Below are 22,182 nucleotides of genomic sequence, written 5' to 3' on the forward strand. Positions count from 1 at the left end.
GTATCATTCTGTTATCACAGGGTTCAGTCTCTCTATTAAATTTCATTTTATTTCCACACAATTCTGTCCAAATGAATACATTCAAACCAGAGCATCAAGGTATCAAAGTTTATTGTGTTCTTCAAGATGGATATACAGACATTTATAAGCATCAAATATCAAATACAACTCCTTATGTTCCCTTTAGCACTAAATATTTGTGAGAAAGATATGACATTTACGAATGATATTTACCAATGCCATTTTATTAATTGAAGAAGCATTTCTTGTCAGTTCAGGAAGTAAGACAGAATACTGTCAGAGAGTGTTAGTGTATTTCTGTGCTGTCTTTCATAATGGAGCGCATGTTTAGAAGTATTCGATGGGGTCATGATGGGCTTTGCTTGTCTGAATTCCATGAAGTTCCAGTTTTCCTCCAGCACATTGCAGCATCTTATAGACACGCAGGTGAACAAAGTTATTGCCACCCACATGGACCTGCGAAGCACACATGAACACACATTTATTACCTCTATTAGTGGCCATTAAATACAAATTTTACATGAGGACTGGGTGAGTGGGTTTGTGTCCTACCTTGATGAAATAGTTTGTCCCAGATACCACCTGTGTCTTGTAGGATTTAGCAGTGAAGACGTCAAACGTTCTTCCGGCTTTTTCCTCCGCATGAGGCTTAACCTGTGATTTCGAAAACAGTCATTAGCAATCAGGACTCGCATGACTTGTCTTGTGACTTATACACATAGCAGTTAGTGATCATGCTTGTGATTCTACAAAATGACTCAGAATAACCTTTTCGTGACTGACACACACACACACACACACACACACACACAGAATTACACAAGCAATAGTCAGTGAACCCCTAGTTTTACTAAATGAATGGAACATCCTACCCTTTAACTTCATAAAGGAATCCCCTTAAATTGAAATTCAGTTTAAAAATAATGTATTTATTCTTATGCATTTATTTTTCTGTTTTGTCCTGTCTTTTCATCTGTGGTTTTGTTTGATAGATTTATGTCACTTTATTCATAGTTTATTTGTTTGGAATTACTTTATTTTATTGTACTTTTCATTGATAGAAAAATGTTTAAAAAACAAAACAAAACAAAAAACAAAACGAAACAAACAAACAAAAAAACAGTCCAAGTTTGAAATCATCCCCCCCAAAAATATATAGTAAAACACCAGGTCAAATGGATCTTAAGTTCAGAACTAGTTAACTAGACACTTTAGCCAGTCACGTAAAACGTTGCGACAATCCGGCTTGATGATGCAATCACAGGTACAAAAGGCTATTTTTGCTATACACTAGGGATGGCTTGATACCACAATTTTGGCTTCGGTACGATACAAGAATCTAATACCTCAGTATCAATACTAAATCGACATCATAGGTGACAAATAACCAGCCTCAAAAGAAACTCTGCAATAATATTTTTTGTAAAATAAATAAATAAATAAATAAATAAATAAATAAATAAATCAATATGTAACAACAAAAAACCCTACAGGGAATGTAGGCTAAATTTAGATCGTGGGAAAAACTTATTAATCTTGGTTATTGTTAGCTTTGTGTTCATATTAGTTTAATGCATAAAGTAATGTTAACATGTTAAACATGTATTAGCATATTTATAAATCATTACTGATTGATCTAGATTAATAAATGCTATAATACTGTTAGGTCAGGTTATATAATGAATGCTGACAAATGTAGCTTTATTGTAAAGTGTTATTCTAACGTTCATATTACTAATATTCGTCTTTATCTTTCTCCTTTTTCATCTCTTAGGTAGGCGAAGTAATGCCATATTTCACTCCTACTGCTCTCTGTATTACTTTCGCGTCAGTTGAAACGTCGGAACAACAGCACATCAAATACTGAATTAAGCAAAATGATATTGTATTGTTTGAAATATAATATACACCGGTATTTTTCCAGTACTGGTATACCGCGCAACCCTGCTATACACAATACAGCCCTGGGCTAAGGTGTGTTGTTTACCTGAGAAAGCAGAGTCGGGACATGGAGAATATCCACACTGATTAAAACTAGTACTAAACTGCACCATTGATTGTAACTTCAGTATGCATCTATTTCCGAGAAAGGTTCATACAGTACACTCCAAAACACTCAAACACTACGAAACACTCCGAAACACTCCAACAAACTCCCCAAACACACCCAGAAACTCCAACAAACTCCCCAAACACACCAACCTCATTACAGATTTTCTGCACTTCATCAGTGGCGCCCTGCTCCTCGCCAGTCCCTCCGCACAAGTGTGACATTTTATGTCTGGAAGCAAAAGTAGCTAAATAAAATAACTGTTTAATCTTAAGTTCCTACAGCTTCCACAACACACCCAGATATGGTACTTAACACGTACTGCCACTCCCAAAATCATCTGACAGGAAATACGTACACAACAAAACCACGTCCAAAACCATCCTCCTCTGCGTCGTCTTCTTCTTTCTTTGGTTTTAACGGGGGTTGGCAAACCAACTTACCAACTTACCATCTATTTTATTCAGTTCCATGGCTTTCCCTTGCTGGACTTTCTTTCTACAAACAATGAATAGTGATCCATTTCTCAATACCTTAGCACTTGTGATTTCACCCAGCAGTTTGTCTATTGATTTTGTTAGCTGAACCGGATTCCACTCACCAAACGTCGTCCCTTCTTGAGTTAATTTTATGATCACTTTGAGTTCCTCTTCCTGTTTTGTTGCTACCCTAACACTTTGCTCGCTATCTGTTTCATCTGTGTTAGACATTCTCTTTTCCTTTTTTTCCGTATTATGTTCCATACTCTCTTTTTTTTTAATTGAATAATTCAAAAACTTTACATAGCATAACATATGATTAGTACAACACAAGCTCAATTGTAAAAATTGTCAGGGGGGTGACAAAGGGATACATCGATCATTTACAAATGTTGTGAGATGCTATCAGAAGCACAGTTCTGTTTGCTTTGGGATGATTTGGAATATAATATGGTACTATAATATTGTTGTAACTCATTTAAAAAAGAAAAGAAACGTAGGGTTTTAAACTAGTAAACTTGCACTTATGTAGGCTATATGATATTTCACTAGCAAAAACTTACTTAATATCTATTACAGTCTTTCCTCTCATAGTTATGGACACCAAATAGCACATGCTGATCAGTAAAATCAAATTCGGATTGTATGCTGGTCTTAATAAAACTACAAAGATCATACCAAAATTCTGAAGTGTGATTACAACTCCAAAATAAATGAAGAACTGTCTCTGATGAGTTGTTACAAAAACAGCACTGAGTGTCTGTGTCATGTGTCGTGATCGTGAAGTGTGGCGAAAAGATCGTCCGATTATTCGGTCTTGTATTAATTCACAAAATAAAACTAAAAACTGGAGATGACTCATAGAGCCGACTCGTTCGCAAACGACACATCACTAACACCAATTGGCCATGTATTCTATAATCTGGGCTATAATATACTTGTATACAAAAATATTAAACTGCTCTTCTTCAGTTGATCTAGTTTTTTGTTTACTTTTATATCTGCGCTTAGGAGACCTAAAAAGAGAAACCCTTTATTATCACTTAATTGATGTGATTGTAGATGAAATGTCCGAATGGAATCTGTTCTCCACACTCTGAGCTCCTGACTCATTCATGTCTCAACAAAGGCTTAGTGTCACGAACCTCGAATCGGCACGGAAGCAGGAGCGGGCGGCAGGTGTAGAGCGTAGAATCGGGAAGTTCAAGAAACGTAGTCGTAGGGCAGGAAAGGGTCAAGCGATCGGGCAAACAACACAAACGGGGTCAGGCAGAGAGCGTAGTCGAAACAGAAAGCAAGGGTCGAGGATCACGAGAAAACAAACAAACTAGAACGGCTTGGTAACGCAGAGAAACGAGCGACTGAGCGTATACTTCGCGTAGATTCTGAGTGAATGACTTCCCTAAATACTAGCGGTGAGAGTGTGGATGATTGGTGCCAGGCGTGCATGAGAAGTGAGTGTTGCATCTTGGGAATTTGAGTTCTGATCGGACTGAGCTGTGACAGAACACCCCCCCAAAGGGCTCACTCCGGGAGCAGAGTTCTTTCTTGGCCTCCCCCGGGGTCGTGGACCAGGGAGATAAGGATGAGTTGCGTGAAAGTCTTTAGTAAGCTGTGGATCCAGTATATCCTGCTTGGGAACCCAGCACTGTTCCTCAGGTCCATAACCCTCCCACTCGAGCTTGCCTCTCCGGTGTCTAGATTTGAGGATGTTCTTGACATGGTAAGCCGGTTGTCTATCAATTTCCAGAGGAGTCGGAGGAGTTTCAGCTGGTACTTCAGTGGTGAGTGGACCGTTGATAACAGGTTTGAGACGTGATACGTCTCAGAGAGGGAGATGCGGCTGTGTCGTGGCAGTTCCAGATGGTAGGTGACTTCATTGACTCGCTTGAGGATCTTGAATGGTCCAGTGTATCTTGGCGTTACTTTTTTACAGCTATGAGCTTGTCTTAAGTCCTTTGTGGACAACCACACCCGATTGCCTGGTTGGTAATTAGGGTGTTCTTTGCGGCGGCGATCTGCTTTGTGCTTGTACATGTCTGTGGTCTCTTTCAGGCGTCGGTGGGTGTCAGCCCAGACACGCTCGCTACATTCGAACCAGTGGTCAACGGCAGGAGCTGCAGTGGGAGTTGCGTTCCACGGGAACAGTGGAGGTTGGTAACCTAGTACGCACTGGAAAGGGGTGAGATTGGTAGCGAAATGACGTAGTGAGTTCTGGGCGTACTCGGCCCACGGCAAAAACTTGCTCCAATCCTCTGGGTTATTGGCAAAGAAAGTACGGAGGAATCGCCCTAGTTCCTGATTGATTCGTTCAACTTGTCCATTGGCTTGTGGGTGATATCCGGAAGTGAGATTCACTGTTACTCCCATCTTGGTCATGAAGCTGGACCACACTCTGGAAGTAAACTGCGGGCCCCTGTCACTGACAATCTCCGGAATGCCGAAATATCTGAACACATGCTGGAATAGAAGTTCGGCTGTCACGAATGCGGTGGGGAGAGCGGGTAGTGGAATGAAACGTACGGACTTGGAAAACCGGTCCACTGTGACTAGAACTGTGGTATTTCCTTGGGATCTTGGCAAATCTGTTATGAAGTCTACGGATGTGTGTGACCATGGGCGTTCGGGTATGGGTAAGGGCTTGAGCCTCCCAGCTGGGAGGGTCCGAGGTACCTTATTCTGTGCGCAAGATGAACAGGACGTCACCACCTTGTGTATATCTCCCTCCATATTGGACCACCAGTACCTCTCTTTTAGGAGATGGTGTGTGCGCTGTGCCCCTGGATGCCCTGTGCCGAGTACCGTGTGTGCCCAGATGATGAGTTCTTGGCGGTACTCTTCAGGTACAAATAGTTTGTTCGGAGGACACTTTACGGGTACTTGTGACTGGGGAATCTGCTCTAGCTCCTGGTCCAGATCCCACTCTAGCGCACTGATAATACATGAAGGATGGATGATGCACTCTTCATGCTCGTTGACACGTTCTGTGTGGTCGAGACGAGACAGAGCATCAGCTTTTGTGTTCTTGGACCCAGATCTGTAGGATAACGTGAAGTGAAACCTGGTGAAGAATAGGGCCCATCGGGCCTGGCGGGGTGTGAGTCACTTTGCGGTGCGAAGGTACTCCAGGTTCTTATGGTCTGTGAAGATGATAAAAGGATGTGTAGCCCTCTCTAACCAGTGTCTCCACTCCTCCAGCGCTAACTTAATTGCCAAGAGTTCACGATTTCCCACATCGTAGTTTCTCTCAGCGGGGAAAGCTTTCGCGAGAAGAACGCCACCGGATGGAGCTTTGGCTTCTCTCCAAATCGTTGCGATAGAATGGCTCCTACCCCGTTCTCTGACGCATCCACCTCCGTCTCGAATCCGGACCAAGTTGTATGCACTGCGTAAGTCCAGTTTCGTGAAGATGGTGGCAGTGCGTAATTGTTCCAGAGCGGCTGGTACTAGAGGTAGTGGGTAACGGTACTTGACGCAACACTGGTTTAGTCCTCGGTAGTCGATGCATGGTCGTAAACCTCCTCCCTACTTCTCCACGAAGAAAAACCGCGGATGCTGGAGAAGTAGATGGTCGTATATAACCTTGGTGCAACGTTTCCTGAATGTACTCTTCCATGGCTTTTTGCTCAGTTACCGTTAACGGATAGACTCTCCCTCGTGGTGGTGTAGTGCCTGGGAGCAAATCGATTGCGCAGTCGTAATCTCGATGAGGAGGTAGTCCGCTAGCCTTCTTCTTACTGAGTACTTCTATGAGGTCGAGGTAAATGCTGGGGATCAGAACGTTGTCTGCCTTGTCCGGGCTCTCAATGGATGTGGATGCTAAGGAGATCACAGGGACTTGAAGACAGTGATTGATGCAGTGAGCTGACCAGTGAGTGATCTCCCTTTGATTCCATGAAATTTGTGGATTGTGATGTTCCGAGCCAAGGAAGACTGAGAACCACTGGATGCCGGGCCATCACAATGACATGGAACGTAATTTTCTCCTGATGACGAGCGCTGGTGCGGAGGTTAATAGGTTCGGTGCAGTGGGTGATTAAGCCATCTCCAGTGGGGGCTCCATCAATGGCTTGGACACGGTGGGGGGTGCTGAGAGGACGAACGGGGATGTTATATTGGAGTATGGTCTCTTGGTCAATGAAGTTCCCCGCCGCTCCAGAGTCGATCAGCGCCGTCATTCTCTCTCCTGCATGCTCACCCGAGTCTGTTCCAGCTGCATGGGTTCGCTACGGCTCTCAGATGCTGGTGCTTCCGCCTCGCTGCATATGGAGCGGCGGCTCCGTAACAGACGATATAGCTACGTTGGTGAGTGAGTCGAGGGTCAGCTGATTATCGCGGCACGCCAGCTCCTTTACGATGTCGGCATTTAATCCCCGGCGAAACATAGCCTTTAGAGCGGGCTGATTCATGATCCCTGCATCAAGGACAATAATTCCTCCCCAGTCTCCCGGTTGTCCGGAGAATGGTCGGATACAGTGCGGAAGCGTGATGTCAGCTGCTCATACGTGCTGATACCGTTCCCTTCCTGTTCCCATTCCGCGGTGGCCCAGAGGACAGCTCTCCCGGTTAAGAGTTCCATGAAGTGGATTATCTTCCGATTCTCCGTCATGTCTGGGTAAGTGGAAAAAAACAGGGAGCACTGGAGGAAAAAAACCTCGACAGCGTGCCGGATCTCCATCATCTTCTCCGGCGCTGGAGTGGGAGGTAAGCGTGTGGTCGGCGCCGTAGAAAGCTGCGCGTATACTTCGCGTAGATTCTGAGTGAATGACTTCCCTAAATACCAGCGGTGAGAGTGTGGATGATTGGTGCCAGGTGTGTGATCAGAACTCGCATGCGTGCATGAGAAGTGAGTGTTGCATCTTGGGAATTTGAGTTCTGATCGGGCTGAGCTGTGACACTTAGGGGCCGTTTACACAACAGCAGCGTTTTGGGGCCTGAAAAAACGGGTTTCAAAGTGCAAGTTTCGATTTTGATTTTTAAAATTTTTAAAATGTGTTAAAAGTTTTTTTCTAGCCTTTTGCCCAGAATTCCTAGGGTGGGCCAACCTGACCAGGATAAATACAAAAATGAATGATGATTATGATTGTGAGAATAGATAAATATAGAACCCCACTGCTAGAACACACCTTCTTCAGGGATTTGCTGCAATGAAGAAAAATTGTGATCTCTGTGACTTTGATCATGGCATAGTTGTTGGTACCAGATGAACTGGTTTGAGTATTTCAGTAACTGTAGATCACCTGGGATTTTCTCATGCGCACACACACACACACACACGCACACACACACACACACACTCACACACACACCAGTTTATAGCGTTTACATAGAATGGCCAGTTGAAGATTAGAGGAAAAAATCACTGGGTCCCTTTCTAGTCTTCAACTGTCAATGTGACATCTGCGATTTTGAAAAGTCGTTAGTAATCAGGACTCTTACCTTTTATTTGGAAATCACTTTCTCTGACTTTATACTCATACAGTAACTGTTCTTACTCATCACTGTTATGTGTAGAAGTCATGGCAACTTCAATAACACAACCCCTAATGATCCTTTACTGACTGAAACAATCACGTTCATACAAATCACAACATAATGAGGTTCTACTGAAACTGTACAAGTGACGTGGCTTGTTATGTTTAGAACAATGTTATAAAAGAATGCAGAAAAAAAGAGTGCACCTGAAACTATAGTCGTTCCCTCTCCAGCCATTCTTTTTCTCTCTCAATCTCGAAGCAAATAAGACCAAAAAAGCAGCCCGTCCTGTTACTGAGAATCCATATAAAGCACAAGCTCCCGTGTAGGAAAACGTACTGAGTCCTGACACTGGAGACTCCTTTCAAAAATTTCAAATAAATGGCCCCTTACGGAAAGAGTCACTATATCAAAGATGATGTTTTTCCTTGTTAATCAGCGGCACATTTTAATCTGTTTATTATTAGTAGTAGATTTTGTAGCACGTCCACCAAACAAGTCCTTCTGAATGAGCTGTTAGGAAATGAATCAACAACCTTCTGACCATAAAGATTTGAGAATGAATCAGCACTGTGATATAAAAGAAGGGATAATATGCAGTTTGAAACACGACCTCAAGCAACCAGCCTAGGAACAAATATGAATGATGATGAAAAGGAAAGAAGAATTAAACCCTGCAGAAACACAGTTGTATTATTATGGCTTGTTTTTCCTGGTAGATCAACATCTGCACACTGACCAGAGCTTGTTGGTAAAGCAGGTGGTGATCAGGTAGAATGATCTAAGCAGTTTTAGCAGGAGAACAGGAAAAACTAAGTACACCAACCTCATTACAGATGTTCTGCACCTCAGCAGTGGCGTCTCTGACCTCGGAGAGCCCTCCACACAAAGCCATTATTGCTGTAGCTGTCAGAAAAAAGTTTTGTTTACGAAAACTTCAACATTAAAAGACAATTAAACTACACGCAACACTGACACTCCGCATGTAGTAACACGTACCAAAAAGCGCGTAGTTTCAAACTGCAAACTTCCGGTTTACACAGCAGAAGACAAAAAGGTGCAGCAAACACAATACACGTACAACTCTGAATAAACCCCGCCCCTAAACAGAACAGCAAATCACATGACTACGTCCAGCCCCGACCGCGAACAACCAATCGAGCTGCGTTTTGAGCTCGTTATTGATTTTGGTTAGTAACTAAAATGTACAAAGTACTATAATGTTTTTAAAAGTGTTATATTTAAATTGATTTAACCTTGATTTAAATGTGAGTATCATTCTGTTATCACAGGGTTCAGTCTCTCTATTAAATTTAATTTTATTTCCACGCAATTCTGTCCAAATGAATACATTCAAACCAGAGCATCAAGGTATCAAAGTTTATTGTGTTCTTCAAGATGGATATACAGACATTTATAAGCATCAAATATCAAATACAACTCCTTATGTTCCTTTTAACACTAAATATTTGTGAGAAAGATATGACGTTTACGAATGATATTTACCACTGCCATTTTATTAATTGAAGAAGCATTTCTTGTCAGTTCAGGAAGTAAGACAGAATACTGTTTGAGAGTGTTAGTGTATTTCTGTGCTGTCTTTCATAATGGAGCGCATGTTTAGAAGTATTCGATGGGGTCATGATGGGCTTTGCTTGTCTGAATTCCATGAAGTTCCAGTTTTTCTCCAGCATGTGGCAGCATCTTATAGACACGCAGGTGAACAAAGTCATTGCCACCCACATGGACCTGCGAAGCACACATGAACACACATTTATTACCTGTATTAGTGGCCATTAAATACAATTTTACATGAAGACTGGGTGAGTGGGTTTGTGTCCTACCTTGATGAAATAGTTTGTCCCAGCTACCACCTGTGTCTTGTAGGATTTAGCAGTGAAGACGTCAAACGTTCTTCCGGCTTTTTCCTCCGCATGAGGCTTAACCTGTGATTTCGAAAACAGTCATTAGCAATCAGGACTTGCATGACTTGTCTTGTGACTTATACACATAGCAGTTATTGATCATGCTTGTGATTCTACAAAATGACTCAGAATAACCTTTTCGTGACTGACAGAGACACACACACACACACACACACACACACACACACACACACACACACAAGCAATAGTCAGTGAACCCCTAGTTTTACTAAATGAATGGAACATCCTACCCTTTTACTTTATAAAGGAATCCCCTTGAATTGAAATTCAGTTTAAAAATAATGTATTTATTCTTATGCATTTATTTTTCTGTTTTGTCCTGTCTTTTCATCTGTGGTTTTGTTTGATAGATTTATGTCACTTTATTCATAGTTTATTTGTTTGGAATTACTTTATTTTATTGTACTTTTCATTGTTAGAAAAATGTTTAAAAAACAAAACAAAAAAAACAAACAAACAAACAAACAAAAAAAACAGTCCAAGTTTGAAATCAACCCCCCAAAAATATATAGTAAAACACCAGGTCAAATGGATCTTAAGTTCAGAACTAGTTAACTAGACACTTTAGCCAGTCACGTAAAACGTTGCGACAATCCGGCTTGATGATGCAATCACAGGTACAAAAGGCTATTTTTGCTATATACTAGGGATGGCTTGATACCACAATTTTGGCTTCGGTACGATACAAGAATCTAATACCTCAGTATCAATACTAAATCGACATCATAGGTGACAAATAACCAGCCTCAAAAGAAACTCTGCAGTAATATTTTTTTTTAAATAAATAAATAAACAAATAAATAAATAAATAAATAAATAAATAAATATGTAACAACAAAAAACCCTACAGGGAATGTAGGTTAAATTTAGATTGTGGAAAAAACTTATTAATCTTGGTTATTGTTAGCTTTGTGTTCATATTAGTTTAATGCATAAAGTAATGTTAACATGTTAAACATGTATTAGCATATTTATAAATCATTACTGATTGATCTAGATTAATAAATGCTATAATACTGTTAGGTCAGGTTATATAATGAATGCTGACAAATGTAGCTTTATTGTAAAGTGTTATTCTAACGTTCATATTAGTAATATTCGTCTTTATCTTTCTCCTTTTTCATCTCTTAGGTAGGCGAAGTAATGCCATATTTCACTCCTACTGCTCTCTGTATTACTTTCGTGTCAGTTCAAACGTCGGAACAACAGCACATCAAATAGTGAATTAAGCAAAATGATATTGTATTGTTTGAAATATAATATACACCGGTATTTTTCCAGTACCGCTATACCGCGCAACCCTACTGTACACAATACAGCCCTGGGCTAAGGTGTGTTGTTTACCTGAGAAAGCAGAGTCGGGACATGGAGAATATCCACACTGATTAAAACTAGTACTAAACTGCACCATTGATTGTAACTTCAGTATGCATCTATTTCCGAGAAAGGTTCATACAGTACACTCCAAAACACTCCAAAACACTCCGAAACACTCCGAAACACTCCGAAACACTCCGAAACACTCCGAAACACTCCAACAAACTCCCCAAACACACCCACAAACTCCAACAAACTCCCCAAACACACCAACCTCATCACAGATTTTCTGCACTTCATCAGTGGCGCCCTGCTCCTCGCCAGTCCCTCCGCACAACAGTGACATTTTCTGTCTGGAAGCAAAAGTAGCTAAATAAAATAACTGTTTAATCTTAAGTTCCTACAGCTTCCACAACACACCCAGATATGGTACTTAACACGTACTGCCACTCCCAAAATCATCTGACAGGAAATACGTACACAACAAAACCACGTCCAAAACCATCCTCCTCTGCTTCGTCTTCTTTCTTTGGTTTTAACGGGGGTTGGCAAACCAACTTACCAACTTACCATCTACTTTATTCAGCTCCATGGCTTTCCCTTGCTGGACTTTCTTTCTACAAACAATGAATAGTGATCCATTTCTCAATACCTTAGCACTTTTGATTTCACCCAGCAGTTTGTCTATTGATTTTGTTAGCTGAACCGGATTCCACTCACCAAACGTCGTCCCTTCATGAGACAATTTTATGATCACTTTGAGTTCCTCTTCCTGTTTTGTTGCTACCCTAACACTTTGCTCGCTATCTGTTTCATCTGTGTTAGACATTCTCTTTTCCTTTTTTCCGTATTATGTTCCATACTCTCTTTTTTTTAATTGAATAATTCAAAAACTTTACATAGCATAACATATGATTAGTACAACACAACCTCAATTGTAAAAATTGTCAGGGGGGTGACAAAGGGATACATCGATCATTTACAAATGTTGTGAGATGCTATCAGAAGCACAGTTCTGTTTGCTTTGGGATGATTTGGAATATAATATAGTACTATAATATTGTTGTAACTCATTTAAAAAAGAAAAGAAACATAGGGTTTTAAACTACTAAACTTGCACTTATGTAGGCTATATGATATTTCACTAGCAAAAACTTACTTAATATCTATTACAGTCTTTCCTCTCATAGTTATGGACACCAAATAGCACATGCTGATCAGTAAAATCAAATTCAGATTGTATGCTGGTCTTAATAAAACTATAAAGATCATACCAAAATTTTGAAGTGTGATTACAGCTCCAAAATAAATGAAGAACTGTCTCTGATGAGTTGTTACAAAAACAGCACTGAGTGTCTGTGTCATGTGTCGTGATCGTTAAGCGTGGCGAAAAGATCGTCCGATTATTCGGTCGTGTATTAATTCACAAAATAAAACTAAAAACTGGAGATGACTCATAGAGCCGACTCGTTCGCAAACGGCACATCACTAACACCAATTGGCCATGTATTCTATAATCTGGGCTATAATATACTTGTATACAAAAATATTAAAACTGCTCTTCTTCAGTTGATCTAGTTTTTTGTTTACTTTTATATCTGCGCTTAGGAGACCTAAAAAGAGAAACCCTTTATTATCACTTAATTGATGTGATTGTAGATGAAATGTCCGAATGGACTCTGTTCTCCACACTCTGAGCTCCTGACTCATTCATTTCTCAACAAAGGCTTAGGGGCCGTTTACATAACAGCAGCGTTTTGGGGCCTGAAAACGCAAACTTTTGAAAACGGGTTTCAAAGTGCAAGTTTCGATTTAGATTTTTTAGTATTTCAAATGAACGAGCTTTGGTAACAGATTTCTGACCTGCAGCACAAGAAAAGATAAAAGATGGCGATGAAAACAGAAAAATCAATCTCCACAATTAAAAAAAACTTTATGCACATTTCATGTGCATTCAATTACATTACATTATGGAAGTCTCAGCGTTTATTAGCCAAGAAGAATAAGCCAAATCTGTGCTTGAAGCATAAGCATGAGTCTTCACAACTCCTTATGAAAATTAATCATTTTCAAAGTCTAAATATCGAGATTCTAAATAACTGTAAAAACTTTTCCGCCTTTAGTAAACCATCGTGTAATGTAACCCCAGTCTCCCTCTCTGGATCATGTCCACAACAACCAGGAGAACCAACTTACTTAATAAATCCCTTAAATGCTTTTCACTTTTATCTAAAACGCATTCAAACCTTAATCTGCCTAGAACTTCATTTAAACACTTGGTTCCTTGCATTCAAATTGAAAAAATCTGTATCATCAGGCACAAGGCACGGTACACCCTGGACAGGATGCCAATCCATCGCAGGGCACAATCACACACACATTCATACACTACGGACACTTTGGACATGCCAATCAGCCTACCATGCATGTCTTTGGACTGAGGGAAGAAACCGGAGTACCCGGAAGAAACCCCTGGGGAGAACATGCAAACTCCACACACACAGGGCAGCTGCAGGAATGGAACCCCCAACCCTGGAGGTGTGAGGCGAACGTGCTGAAATAGTTTGTCCCAGCTACCACCTGTGACTTGTAGGATTTAGCAGTGAAGATGTCAAACGTTTTTCCGGCTTTTTCCTCCGCATGAGGCTTCATCTGTGATTTCCAAAACAGTCATTAGCAATCAGGACTCCCATGACTTGACTCATGACATATACATGTAGCAGTTATTGATCATGCTTGTAATTCAAAAATGACTCCTAATAACCTTTTACTGACTGACACACACACACACGGAACTCATTTCCTCTGACTTATACACATCACTGGTCTTACTCATAACTGTCATGTGTAGAAGTCATGGTAACTTAATAACACAACCCCTAATGATGCTTTACTGACTGAAACAATCACGTTCATACAAATCACAACATAATGAGGTTCTACTGAAACCGTACAAGTGACGTGGCTTGTTATGTTTAGAACAATGTTATAAAAGAATGCAGTAAAAACGAGTGCACCTGAAACTATAAAGAGTCGTTCCCTCTCCAGCCATTCTTTTTCTCTCTCAATCTCGAAGCAAATAAGACCAAAAAAGCAGCTCGTCCTGTTACTGAGAATCCATAAAAAGCACAAGCTCCCGTGTAGGAAAACGTACTGAGTCCTGACACTGGAGACTCCTTTCAAAAATTTCAAATAAATGGCCCCTTACGGAAACAGTCACTATATCAAAGATGATGTTTTTCCTTGTTAATCAGCGGCACGTTTTAATCTGTTTATTATTAGTAGTAGATTTTGTAGCACGTCCACCAAACAAGTCCTTCTGAATGAGCTGTTAGGAAATGAATCAACAACCTTCTGACCATAAAGATTTGAGAATGAATCAGCACTGTGATATAAAAGAAGGGATAATATTCAGTTTGAAACACGACCTCAAGCAACCAGCCTAGGAACAAATATGAACAATTAAACTACACGCAACACTGACACTCCGTATGTAGTAGCACTTACCAAAAAGCGCGTAGTTCCAAACTACAAACTTCCAGTTTACACAGCAGAAGACAAATAGGTGCAGCAAACACAATACATGTACAACTCTGAATAAACCCCGCCCCTAAACAGAACAGCAAATCACATGACTACATCCGGCCCCGACCGCGAACAACCAATCGAGCTGCGTTTTGAGCTCGTTATGGATTTTGGTTAGTAACTAAAATGTACAAAGTACTATAATGTTTTTAAAAGTATTATATTTAAATTGATTTAACCTTTAACCTTGATTTGAATGTGAGTATCATTCTGTTATCACAGGGTTCAGTCTCTCTATTAAATTTCATTTTATTTCCACACAATTCTGTCCAAATGAATACATTCAAACCAGAGCATCAAGGTATCAAAGTTTATTGTGTTCTTCAAGATGGATATACAGACATTTATAAGCATCAAATATCAAATACAACTCCTTATGTTCCCTTTAACACTAAATATTTGTGAGAAAGATATGATATTTACGAATGATATTTACCACTGCCATTTTATTAATTGAAGAAGCATTTCTTGTCAGTTCAGGAAGTAAGACAGAATACTGTTTGAGAGTGTTAGTGTATTTCTGTGCTGTCTTTCATAATGGAGCGCATGTTTAGAAGTATTCGATGGGGTCATGATGGGCTTTGCTTGTCTGAATTCCATGAAGTTCCAGTTTTTCTCCAGCATGTGGCAGCATCTTATAGACACGCAGGTGAACAAAGTCATCGCCACCCACATGGACCTGCGAAGCACACATGAACACACATTTTTTACCTCTATTAGTGGCCATTAAATACAAATTTTACATGAGGACTGGGTGAGTGGGTTTGTGTCCTACCTTGATGAAATAGTTTGTCCCAGCTACCACCTGTGACTTGTAGGATTTAGCAGTGAAGACGTCAAACGTTTTTCCAGCTTTTTCCTCCGCATGAGGCTTAACCTGTGATTTCGAAAACAGTCATTAGCAATCAGGACTCGCATGACTTGTCTTGTGGCTTATACACATAGCAGTTATTGATCATGCTTGTGATTCAACAAAATGATTCAGAATAACCTTTTACTGACTGACACACACACACACACACACACACACAGAATTACACAAGCAATAGTCAGTGAACCCCTAGTTTTATTAAATGAATGGAACATCCTACCCTTTAACTTCATAAAGGAATCCCCATAAATTGAAATTCAGTTTAAAAATAATGTATTTATTCTTATGCATTTATTTTTCTGTTCTGTCCTGTCTTTTCATCTGTGGTTTTGTTTGATAGATTTATGTCACTTTATTCATAGTTTATTTGTTTGGAATTACTTTATTTTATTGTACTTTTTATTGACAGACAAATTATTTAAAAAACAGTCCAAGTTTGAAATCATTCACAAAAATATATATAGTAAAACACCAGGTCAAATGGATCTTAAGTTCAGAACTAGTTAACTAGACACTTTAGCCAGTCATGTAAAACGTTGCGACAATCTGGCTTGATGATGCAATCACAGGTACAAAAGGCTATTTTTGCTATACACTAGGGATGGCTTGATACCACAATTTTCGCTTCGGTACGATACAAGAATCTAATACCTCAGTATCAATACTAAATCGACACCATAGGCGACAAATAACCAGCCTCAAAAGAAACTCTGCAGTAAAAAATTTGTAAAAAAAAAAAAAAAAAAAAAAAAAGAATAAATAAATGAATCAATATGTAACAACAAAAAACCCTACAGGGAATGTAGGTTAAATTTAGATTGTGGAAAAAACTTATTAATCTTGGTTATTGTTAGCTTTGTGTTCATATTAGTTTAATGCATAAAGTAATGTTAACATGTTAAACATGTATTAGCATATTTATAAATCATTACTGATTGATCTAGATTAATAAATGCTATAATACTGTTAGGTCAGGTTATATAATGAATGCTGACAAATGTAGCTTTATTGTAAAGTGTTATTCTAACGTTCATATTAGTAATATTCGTCTTTATCTTTCTCCTTTTTAATCTCTTAGGTAGGCGAAGTAATGCCATATTTCACTCCTACTGCTCTCTGTATTACTTTCGCGTCAGTTCAAACGTCGGAACAACAGCACATCAAATACTGAATTAAGCAAAATGATATTGTACTGTTTGAAATATAATATACACCGGTATTTATCCAGTACCGGTATACCGCGCAACCCTGCTATACGCAATACAGCCCTGGGCTAAGGTGTGTTGTTTACCTGAGAAAGCAGAGTCGGGACATGGAGAATATCCACACTGATTAAAACTAGTACTAAACTGCATCATTGATTGTAACTTCAGTATGCATCTATTTCCGAGAAAGGTTCATACAGTACACTCCAAAACACACCCACGAACTCCCCAAACACACCAACCTCATCACAGATTTTCTGCACTTCAACAGTGGCGTCCTTCTCCTCGCCAGTCCCTCCGCACAACAGCGGCATTTTCTGTCTGGAAGCAAAAGTAGCTAAATAAAATAACTGTTTAATCTTAAGTTCCTACAGCTTCCACAACGCACCCAGATACGTTACTTTACACGTACTGCCACTCCCAAAATCATCTGACAGGAAATACGTACACAACAAAACCACGTCCAAAACCATCCTCTTCTTCGTCTTCTTCTTTCTTTGGATTTAACGGGGGTTGCCAAACAAACTTAAGGTGCATTACCGCCACCTACTGGACTGGAGTGTGGGCAGCAGCTTGGCAGGGGGGTAAAGGGTGGGGGGTAAAGGGTGGGGGGCAAACAAACAAATAAGCAAACAACAACAACAACAACAACAACAACAACAACAATAATAATAATAATAATAATAATAATAATAATAATAATAATAATAGTAAATAACTAGATACTAGATATTCATATTAAATTACCAAAGTCTCTCACTATTTTTCAGATCATTTATTACGGATGGTGCACTTTTCCAGATGTTTTTCCCAGCAAGTTCTCTAGTGTCATGTTTTGCTTTCCAATCTGCATCTCTAACTCAGTTCTTTCTTCCTCATATCTTTTGCAGTCTAACAGAAGGTGTTTTACTGTCTTCTGTGTATTGCAGTGGGTGCTGAGTCCAGTGGGGTGTTTTCTTACTCTGTGTAATGCTTGATTTAAGCCAGCATGACCAATTCTAAGATGCGTAGTTATCATCCCTTCCTTTGGTTTCCTGCCCTGCCTCATAATCACTCATGCCTACTTGTTTTTGTATATTACATAGATGTCCCAGTATTCCTGCCATATTTTATGCCTGTGTCCCTTTAGAATGGCTTTAATCTCCGATCTGCTTAATGGTACTTGTATATCAACTGTTTCATGCTTTATCGGTCTTTTTGCCAATACATCCACAGTTTCATTTCCTTCTACCCCTACATGTGCAGGGACTCAAAGGAAGGAGACATTCACCCCCCTGCCATGGAGTATGAGAAGCAGATGAAGTATTTGGTAAACAATGTCTTGTCAAAATTATGTTTTCCCAGATTGTATATTTGACAGTGCAGATAGACTGTGATCGGGCACAAGGCAGCTGCAGGAATCGAACCCCTGACCCTGGAGGTGTGAGGCGGACTTGCTGATTCTGATTGATGTGTAATGTATTAAAGTGTAATTCATTTATTAATTCTAAGGAGGTATGACAGATTGTTAGAACACTGAAAACCAAACTCTAGAAAATAGTTCCACGAAATTTGGTTCCTACTTCCATGCTGTATCCTAATAGTATACATGTATTTTGTTAGTTTTTGTAAGTTGCCATATTCCATACTTTACACCGAAAGAATCTATGCTTATTGAACTTTGCAGTTAAATGTTATGACCATTTAAAGTACAAAAGGCAGCGTAGGTAGTATTGTCACAATTTTGTCTTTATGAGGCAATATTGACTGATATTTACCACTGCATTTTTATTAACTGAAGAAGCAGCTCATTTCTTGTCAGTTCAGGAATTAAGATAGAATAAAGATGTCATAATTAGCAACAAATACAGTCCCTGTTTGTGAGCGTTACTGTAGTTTCTATGGTGTTTCTTTCTCAATGGAACATATGTTCGAAGTATTCAATGGGGTCATGATGGGCTTTGGGTGTCTGTATTCCAGTAAGTTCCAGTTTTTCTCCAGCGCAAGGCAACATCTTATAGACACGCAGGTGAACAAAGTCCTCGCCACCCACGTGGACCTGCGACGAACACATGAAAACACATATTTACCTCTATTAGTGGCTATTAAGTACACATTCTACGGAAGGACTGGGTGAGTGGGTTTGTGTCCTACCTTGATGAAATAGTTTGTCCCAGCTACCACCTGTGTCTTGTAGGATTTAGCAGTGAAGACGTCAAACGTTTTTCCGGCTTTTTCCTCCGCATGAGGCTTAACCTGTGATTTCGAACACAGTCATTAGCAATCAGGACTCCCATGACTTGACTCGTGACTTATACACATAGCAGTTATTGATCATGCTTGTGATTCAATAATGACTCCTAATAACCTTTTACTGACTGACACACACACACACACACACACACACACACACACACACACACACACACACAGAACCCCCTTAAATTAAAATTTAATTAAAAAATGTATTTATTCTTCCCTGTATTTAAGTCTTTAAGGGACGTATAATTGATTTTTTTTTTGTTTTGTCCTGTCTTTTTAATTGAATTATGTCACTTTATTTATAGTTTATTTGTTTGGAATTACTTTATTTTATTCTACTTTGGATATACAGTTGTTTAAAACAGTTCGGTTTGAATTCATTCCATGACAAAATATACTAAAGTATCAGGTCAAATATATCTAAAGTTCTGAACTTCTTTGACACTTAAGCGAGTCACATGAAACATTGGTATAAAAGGCCATTTTTGCTATAAGCAATACAGCCCTGGACTAAAGGTGTGCTGTTTTCCTGTGGAAGCAGAGACGGGACATGGAGAATATATACACTATTAAAAACTAGTGATAAACTGAATTATTCCTTGTCACTTTTATTCTTTTACCTTTAGTATGCATCTATTTCCTAGAAAGTTGCATGGAGCGGGAAAAAAATACTCCAATAAACTCCCAAAACCCCAACCTGCAAAAACTCATTTCAGGGAGGTGGCTTCACTGGCTACTGCCATGAATATGAAATGGCTTCTGATTCTCACTCTTTGACTCAAAATATGAAAGAAAAGCTGGCTGTTGGTGGAGGAGATGGTCCAAACCTTTTCCTAATGAAAGCCGGCCTGTAGGATAATGCTTTTGTACTCTCTGCTGGGCAACACTGCAGAACTCTTGAAACTGTTTTAGGTCTTCTCTTCGTTTAGAAGTTTTCTCAAAGTAGTAGTAGATTTCAATGAACAGTTCTTCAGGTGACATTGAGAGCTCCTTAGTGGCAGTTTTGGCATAAATGTTGACCAGATGAACAGCCAACCAGACTTGTTGACCAGACTTTGACAGCCAACACTGTAAATATTAGGGGCCTGTGCTTTCACGCTAGATGATACAGAGGTGTTTTTGCTATTCAGCACAGTGCATTTGTCACTGCTAAATCCTACCCAATGAGATCATTCAAGACCATGACAAAGGCCTTGAGTGGTCTCATTGTGTAGGATTTAGCAGTGACAGCTGCAATGTAATGATTAGCAAAAACAACTCTGTATTGTCAAGAGTGAAAGCACAGGATGGTGATGCAGATTAATATGTTTTCAGCTTTGGCATTATTGCACAATGGCATGTCTACAAAGACAACTGTTACCTTACCATGTGTTTCATTATAGTACCTGTCTAAAATGTCAAATTCCTTCTCACACATGATATTGTTGCTTTCGTCAACTCAAATACTGTATGGTCTTTTTTCTGTCCGGATGAACTTTTACAGATCCGTTACAGATGTGTTACATTACTGCGTTATCAGAAAAAAGTAATTAGATTAAAGTAACATACGTTATACCCAACTCTGGTGCTTACACACTTGGACTGGCAGGTTATGCTCAACAATGAAAGATGTAAAGTACACCTCAGCTCTAGTGACCTTCTCTGTCAGACTTTGGTTTTCTGCTGAAAAGCTTCCCTAATATGTAGTGGTCCCTAAAAGAAATAAAAGCATAAGGTGTATCTTTATTATATTATCTTATGTAATGGGTTACATACATACTGTGTTTATGGGATTTCAAGTCTGGTATATGCAGAAAATGGGACATTAAAATAAGTACACTGTTTTGTATTATATTATACCATATTATATTACTTTATTATTTTATAGTATTATTCAACTCACGTCATTTTTTTATTCAATAACTACTTTACATATGTCTACAAGGAATCTGGCCTCATCACCTAGACATTAATACAGTAGCTCCTTATAGCAGCTGGCTAAACTGGACCGAACTGATGGATGAACTGGACGGGTAGGGGGGGGGGGGGGGGGAGCGATCGACTGTAAAGCCCGCCTACTGAGAAAACTGATAGGTTAGTTAGCACAAAGAGAGACCAATCAGGACGCGCGCTGTGTCACACTCTTGCTCTCTCCAGGGCGTGTCTACGTCTACGAAATGACAATTGAACGCGCGCTCGCGCGCTCGCTCTCAGAAAAAAAAAAAAAAAAACGATTTCCGGGAGATTGTATATAATTTGCGGGCGTCATGGAGCAGCTATTGAAACTTCCGGGAGAGTTAGGAGTTGGGATGTCTGCAAAACACACGAACCTCATCACAGATTTTCTGCACTTCATCAGTGGCGTCCTTCGTCTCCGTGGTCCCTCCGCGCAACAAAGGCATTTCTTTATCTGGAAGCAAAAGTAAATAAAATTATTGTTTAGTCTAATATTCCCAAAGCTTTCCCGAAGTAACCAGACACTTCAAAAATCATGTGCCAGGGAATTCGTTCAAAACAAAAGCTGAATAAGCGAGCATACACAGAGCAGCCAATCATGAGGCTGGTTCCCCCATACAGAACATCCAGCCAATCATATGTCTGCTTCTTGTTTCTGAAGAGAATAACAAATGGTAACGTCATTGCATACGCCTCAGTCTAAAGCGCATTTAAAAACACCATTCATAAAGTGTTTATCGTTCTTGTTCTGCTTAAAAACAAACACGAAAAATGCAAAGTCTGTTAAATGAAGAAACTGAAACACTGAGTGTTGCTATATACATTTACTTTAAATTTGCTGACTGTTAAGATGTTTCTGTGCTGAACACCTGTTAACAATATTACAATGATACTACACAAAACGAGTTAGAGGCCTAAGCGTCGTTTATTTCGATAATCTTTATTTATTTGTTTATTTTGTATTTTGGACGTTTTGGTACGTGGAGTCTAAACGTCCTCTGTTATATTTATTCTTATTGATTAACTTAGGTGGTGGTGTAATAAATAATGCACAGTC

At 39.6% G+C, this 22,182-nt stretch overlaps 5 protein-coding genes across 6 annotated transcripts in view; all 5 read right to left on the reverse strand.

The window, feature by feature from the left end:
- The window catches only part of LOC108256408 (cystatin-B), a 34,841-nt gene extending 19,963 nt beyond the window's left edge, over positions 1 to 14,878 (reverse strand). Inside the window, exons 1-2 of the mRNA XM_053674695.1 lie at positions 14,796 to 14,878; positions 13,710 to 13,940 (exon numbers count right to left, since the gene is read on the reverse strand). Of these exons, the coding sequence (XP_053530670.1) occupies positions 13,710 to 13,940 (231 nt within the window). The 5' untranslated portion in view covers positions 14,796 to 14,878. The remainder of the gene's footprint in view (positions 1 to 13,709; positions 13,941 to 14,795) is intronic.
- On the reverse strand, positions 95 to 9,132 carry LOC108262360 (cystatin-B). 2 transcript variants are annotated; one of them, XM_053674701.1, is made up of 4 exons: positions 9,025 to 9,132; positions 8,852 to 8,931; positions 574 to 675; positions 95 to 477 (listed from the first exon to the last, which is right to left on the reverse strand). In XM_053674701.1, exons 2-4 carry the CDS (start codon positions 8,918 to 8,920, stop codon positions 349 to 351), a joined length of 300 nt encoding a protein of 99 aa, XP_053530676.1. In that variant the 5' UTR covers positions 8,921 to 8,931; positions 9,025 to 9,132; the 3' UTR covers positions 95 to 348. The 2 variants fall into 2 exon arrangements, with proteins under 2 accessions (XP_053530676.1, XP_053530675.1); XM_053674700.1 differs by lacking the exons at positions 8,852 to 8,931; positions 9,025 to 9,132 and adding an exon at positions 2,224 to 2,409.
- LOC128628985 (cystatin-B) lies at positions 9,392 to 11,735 on the reverse strand. The gene is made up of 3 exons (XM_053674702.1): positions 11,563 to 11,735; positions 9,870 to 9,971; positions 9,392 to 9,774 (listed from the first exon to the last, which is right to left on the reverse strand). The coding sequence occupies exons 1-3, from the start codon at positions 11,632 to 11,634 to the stop codon at positions 9,646 to 9,648; spliced, it is 303 nt and encodes a 100-aa protein (XP_053530677.1). The 5' UTR covers positions 11,635 to 11,735; the 3' UTR covers positions 9,392 to 9,645.
- Positions 14,879 to 15,169: 291 nt separating the features above from the next.
- LOC108256407 (cystatin-B) lies at positions 15,170 to 17,425 on the reverse strand. The gene is made up of 3 exons (XM_017453238.1): positions 17,192 to 17,425; positions 15,649 to 15,750; positions 15,170 to 15,552 (listed from the first exon to the last, which is right to left on the reverse strand). Exons 1-3 carry the CDS (start codon positions 17,261 to 17,263, stop codon positions 15,424 to 15,426), a joined length of 303 nt encoding a protein of 100 aa, XP_017308727.1. The 5' UTR covers positions 17,264 to 17,425; the 3' UTR covers positions 15,170 to 15,423.
- A 1,271-nt stretch (positions 17,426 to 18,696) lies between these two features.
- Positions 18,697 to 21,746, reverse strand: LOC108256405 (cystatin-B). The gene is made up of 3 exons (XM_017453235.3): positions 21,500 to 21,746; positions 19,083 to 19,184; positions 18,697 to 18,987 (listed from the first exon to the last, which is right to left on the reverse strand). Exons 1-3 carry the CDS (start codon positions 21,569 to 21,571, stop codon positions 18,844 to 18,846), a joined length of 318 nt encoding a protein of 105 aa, XP_017308724.1. The 5' UTR covers positions 21,572 to 21,746; the 3' UTR covers positions 18,697 to 18,843.
- Positions 21,747 to 22,182: the final 436 nt, after the last annotated feature.

This window comes from Ictalurus punctatus, chromosome 23 (assembly GCF_001660625.3).
Source record: "Ictalurus punctatus breed USDA103 chromosome 23, Coco_2.0, whole genome shotgun sequence".
In the NCBI taxonomy this organism is placed as follows: domain Eukaryota; kingdom Metazoa; phylum Chordata; class Actinopteri; order Siluriformes; family Ictaluridae; genus Ictalurus; species Ictalurus punctatus.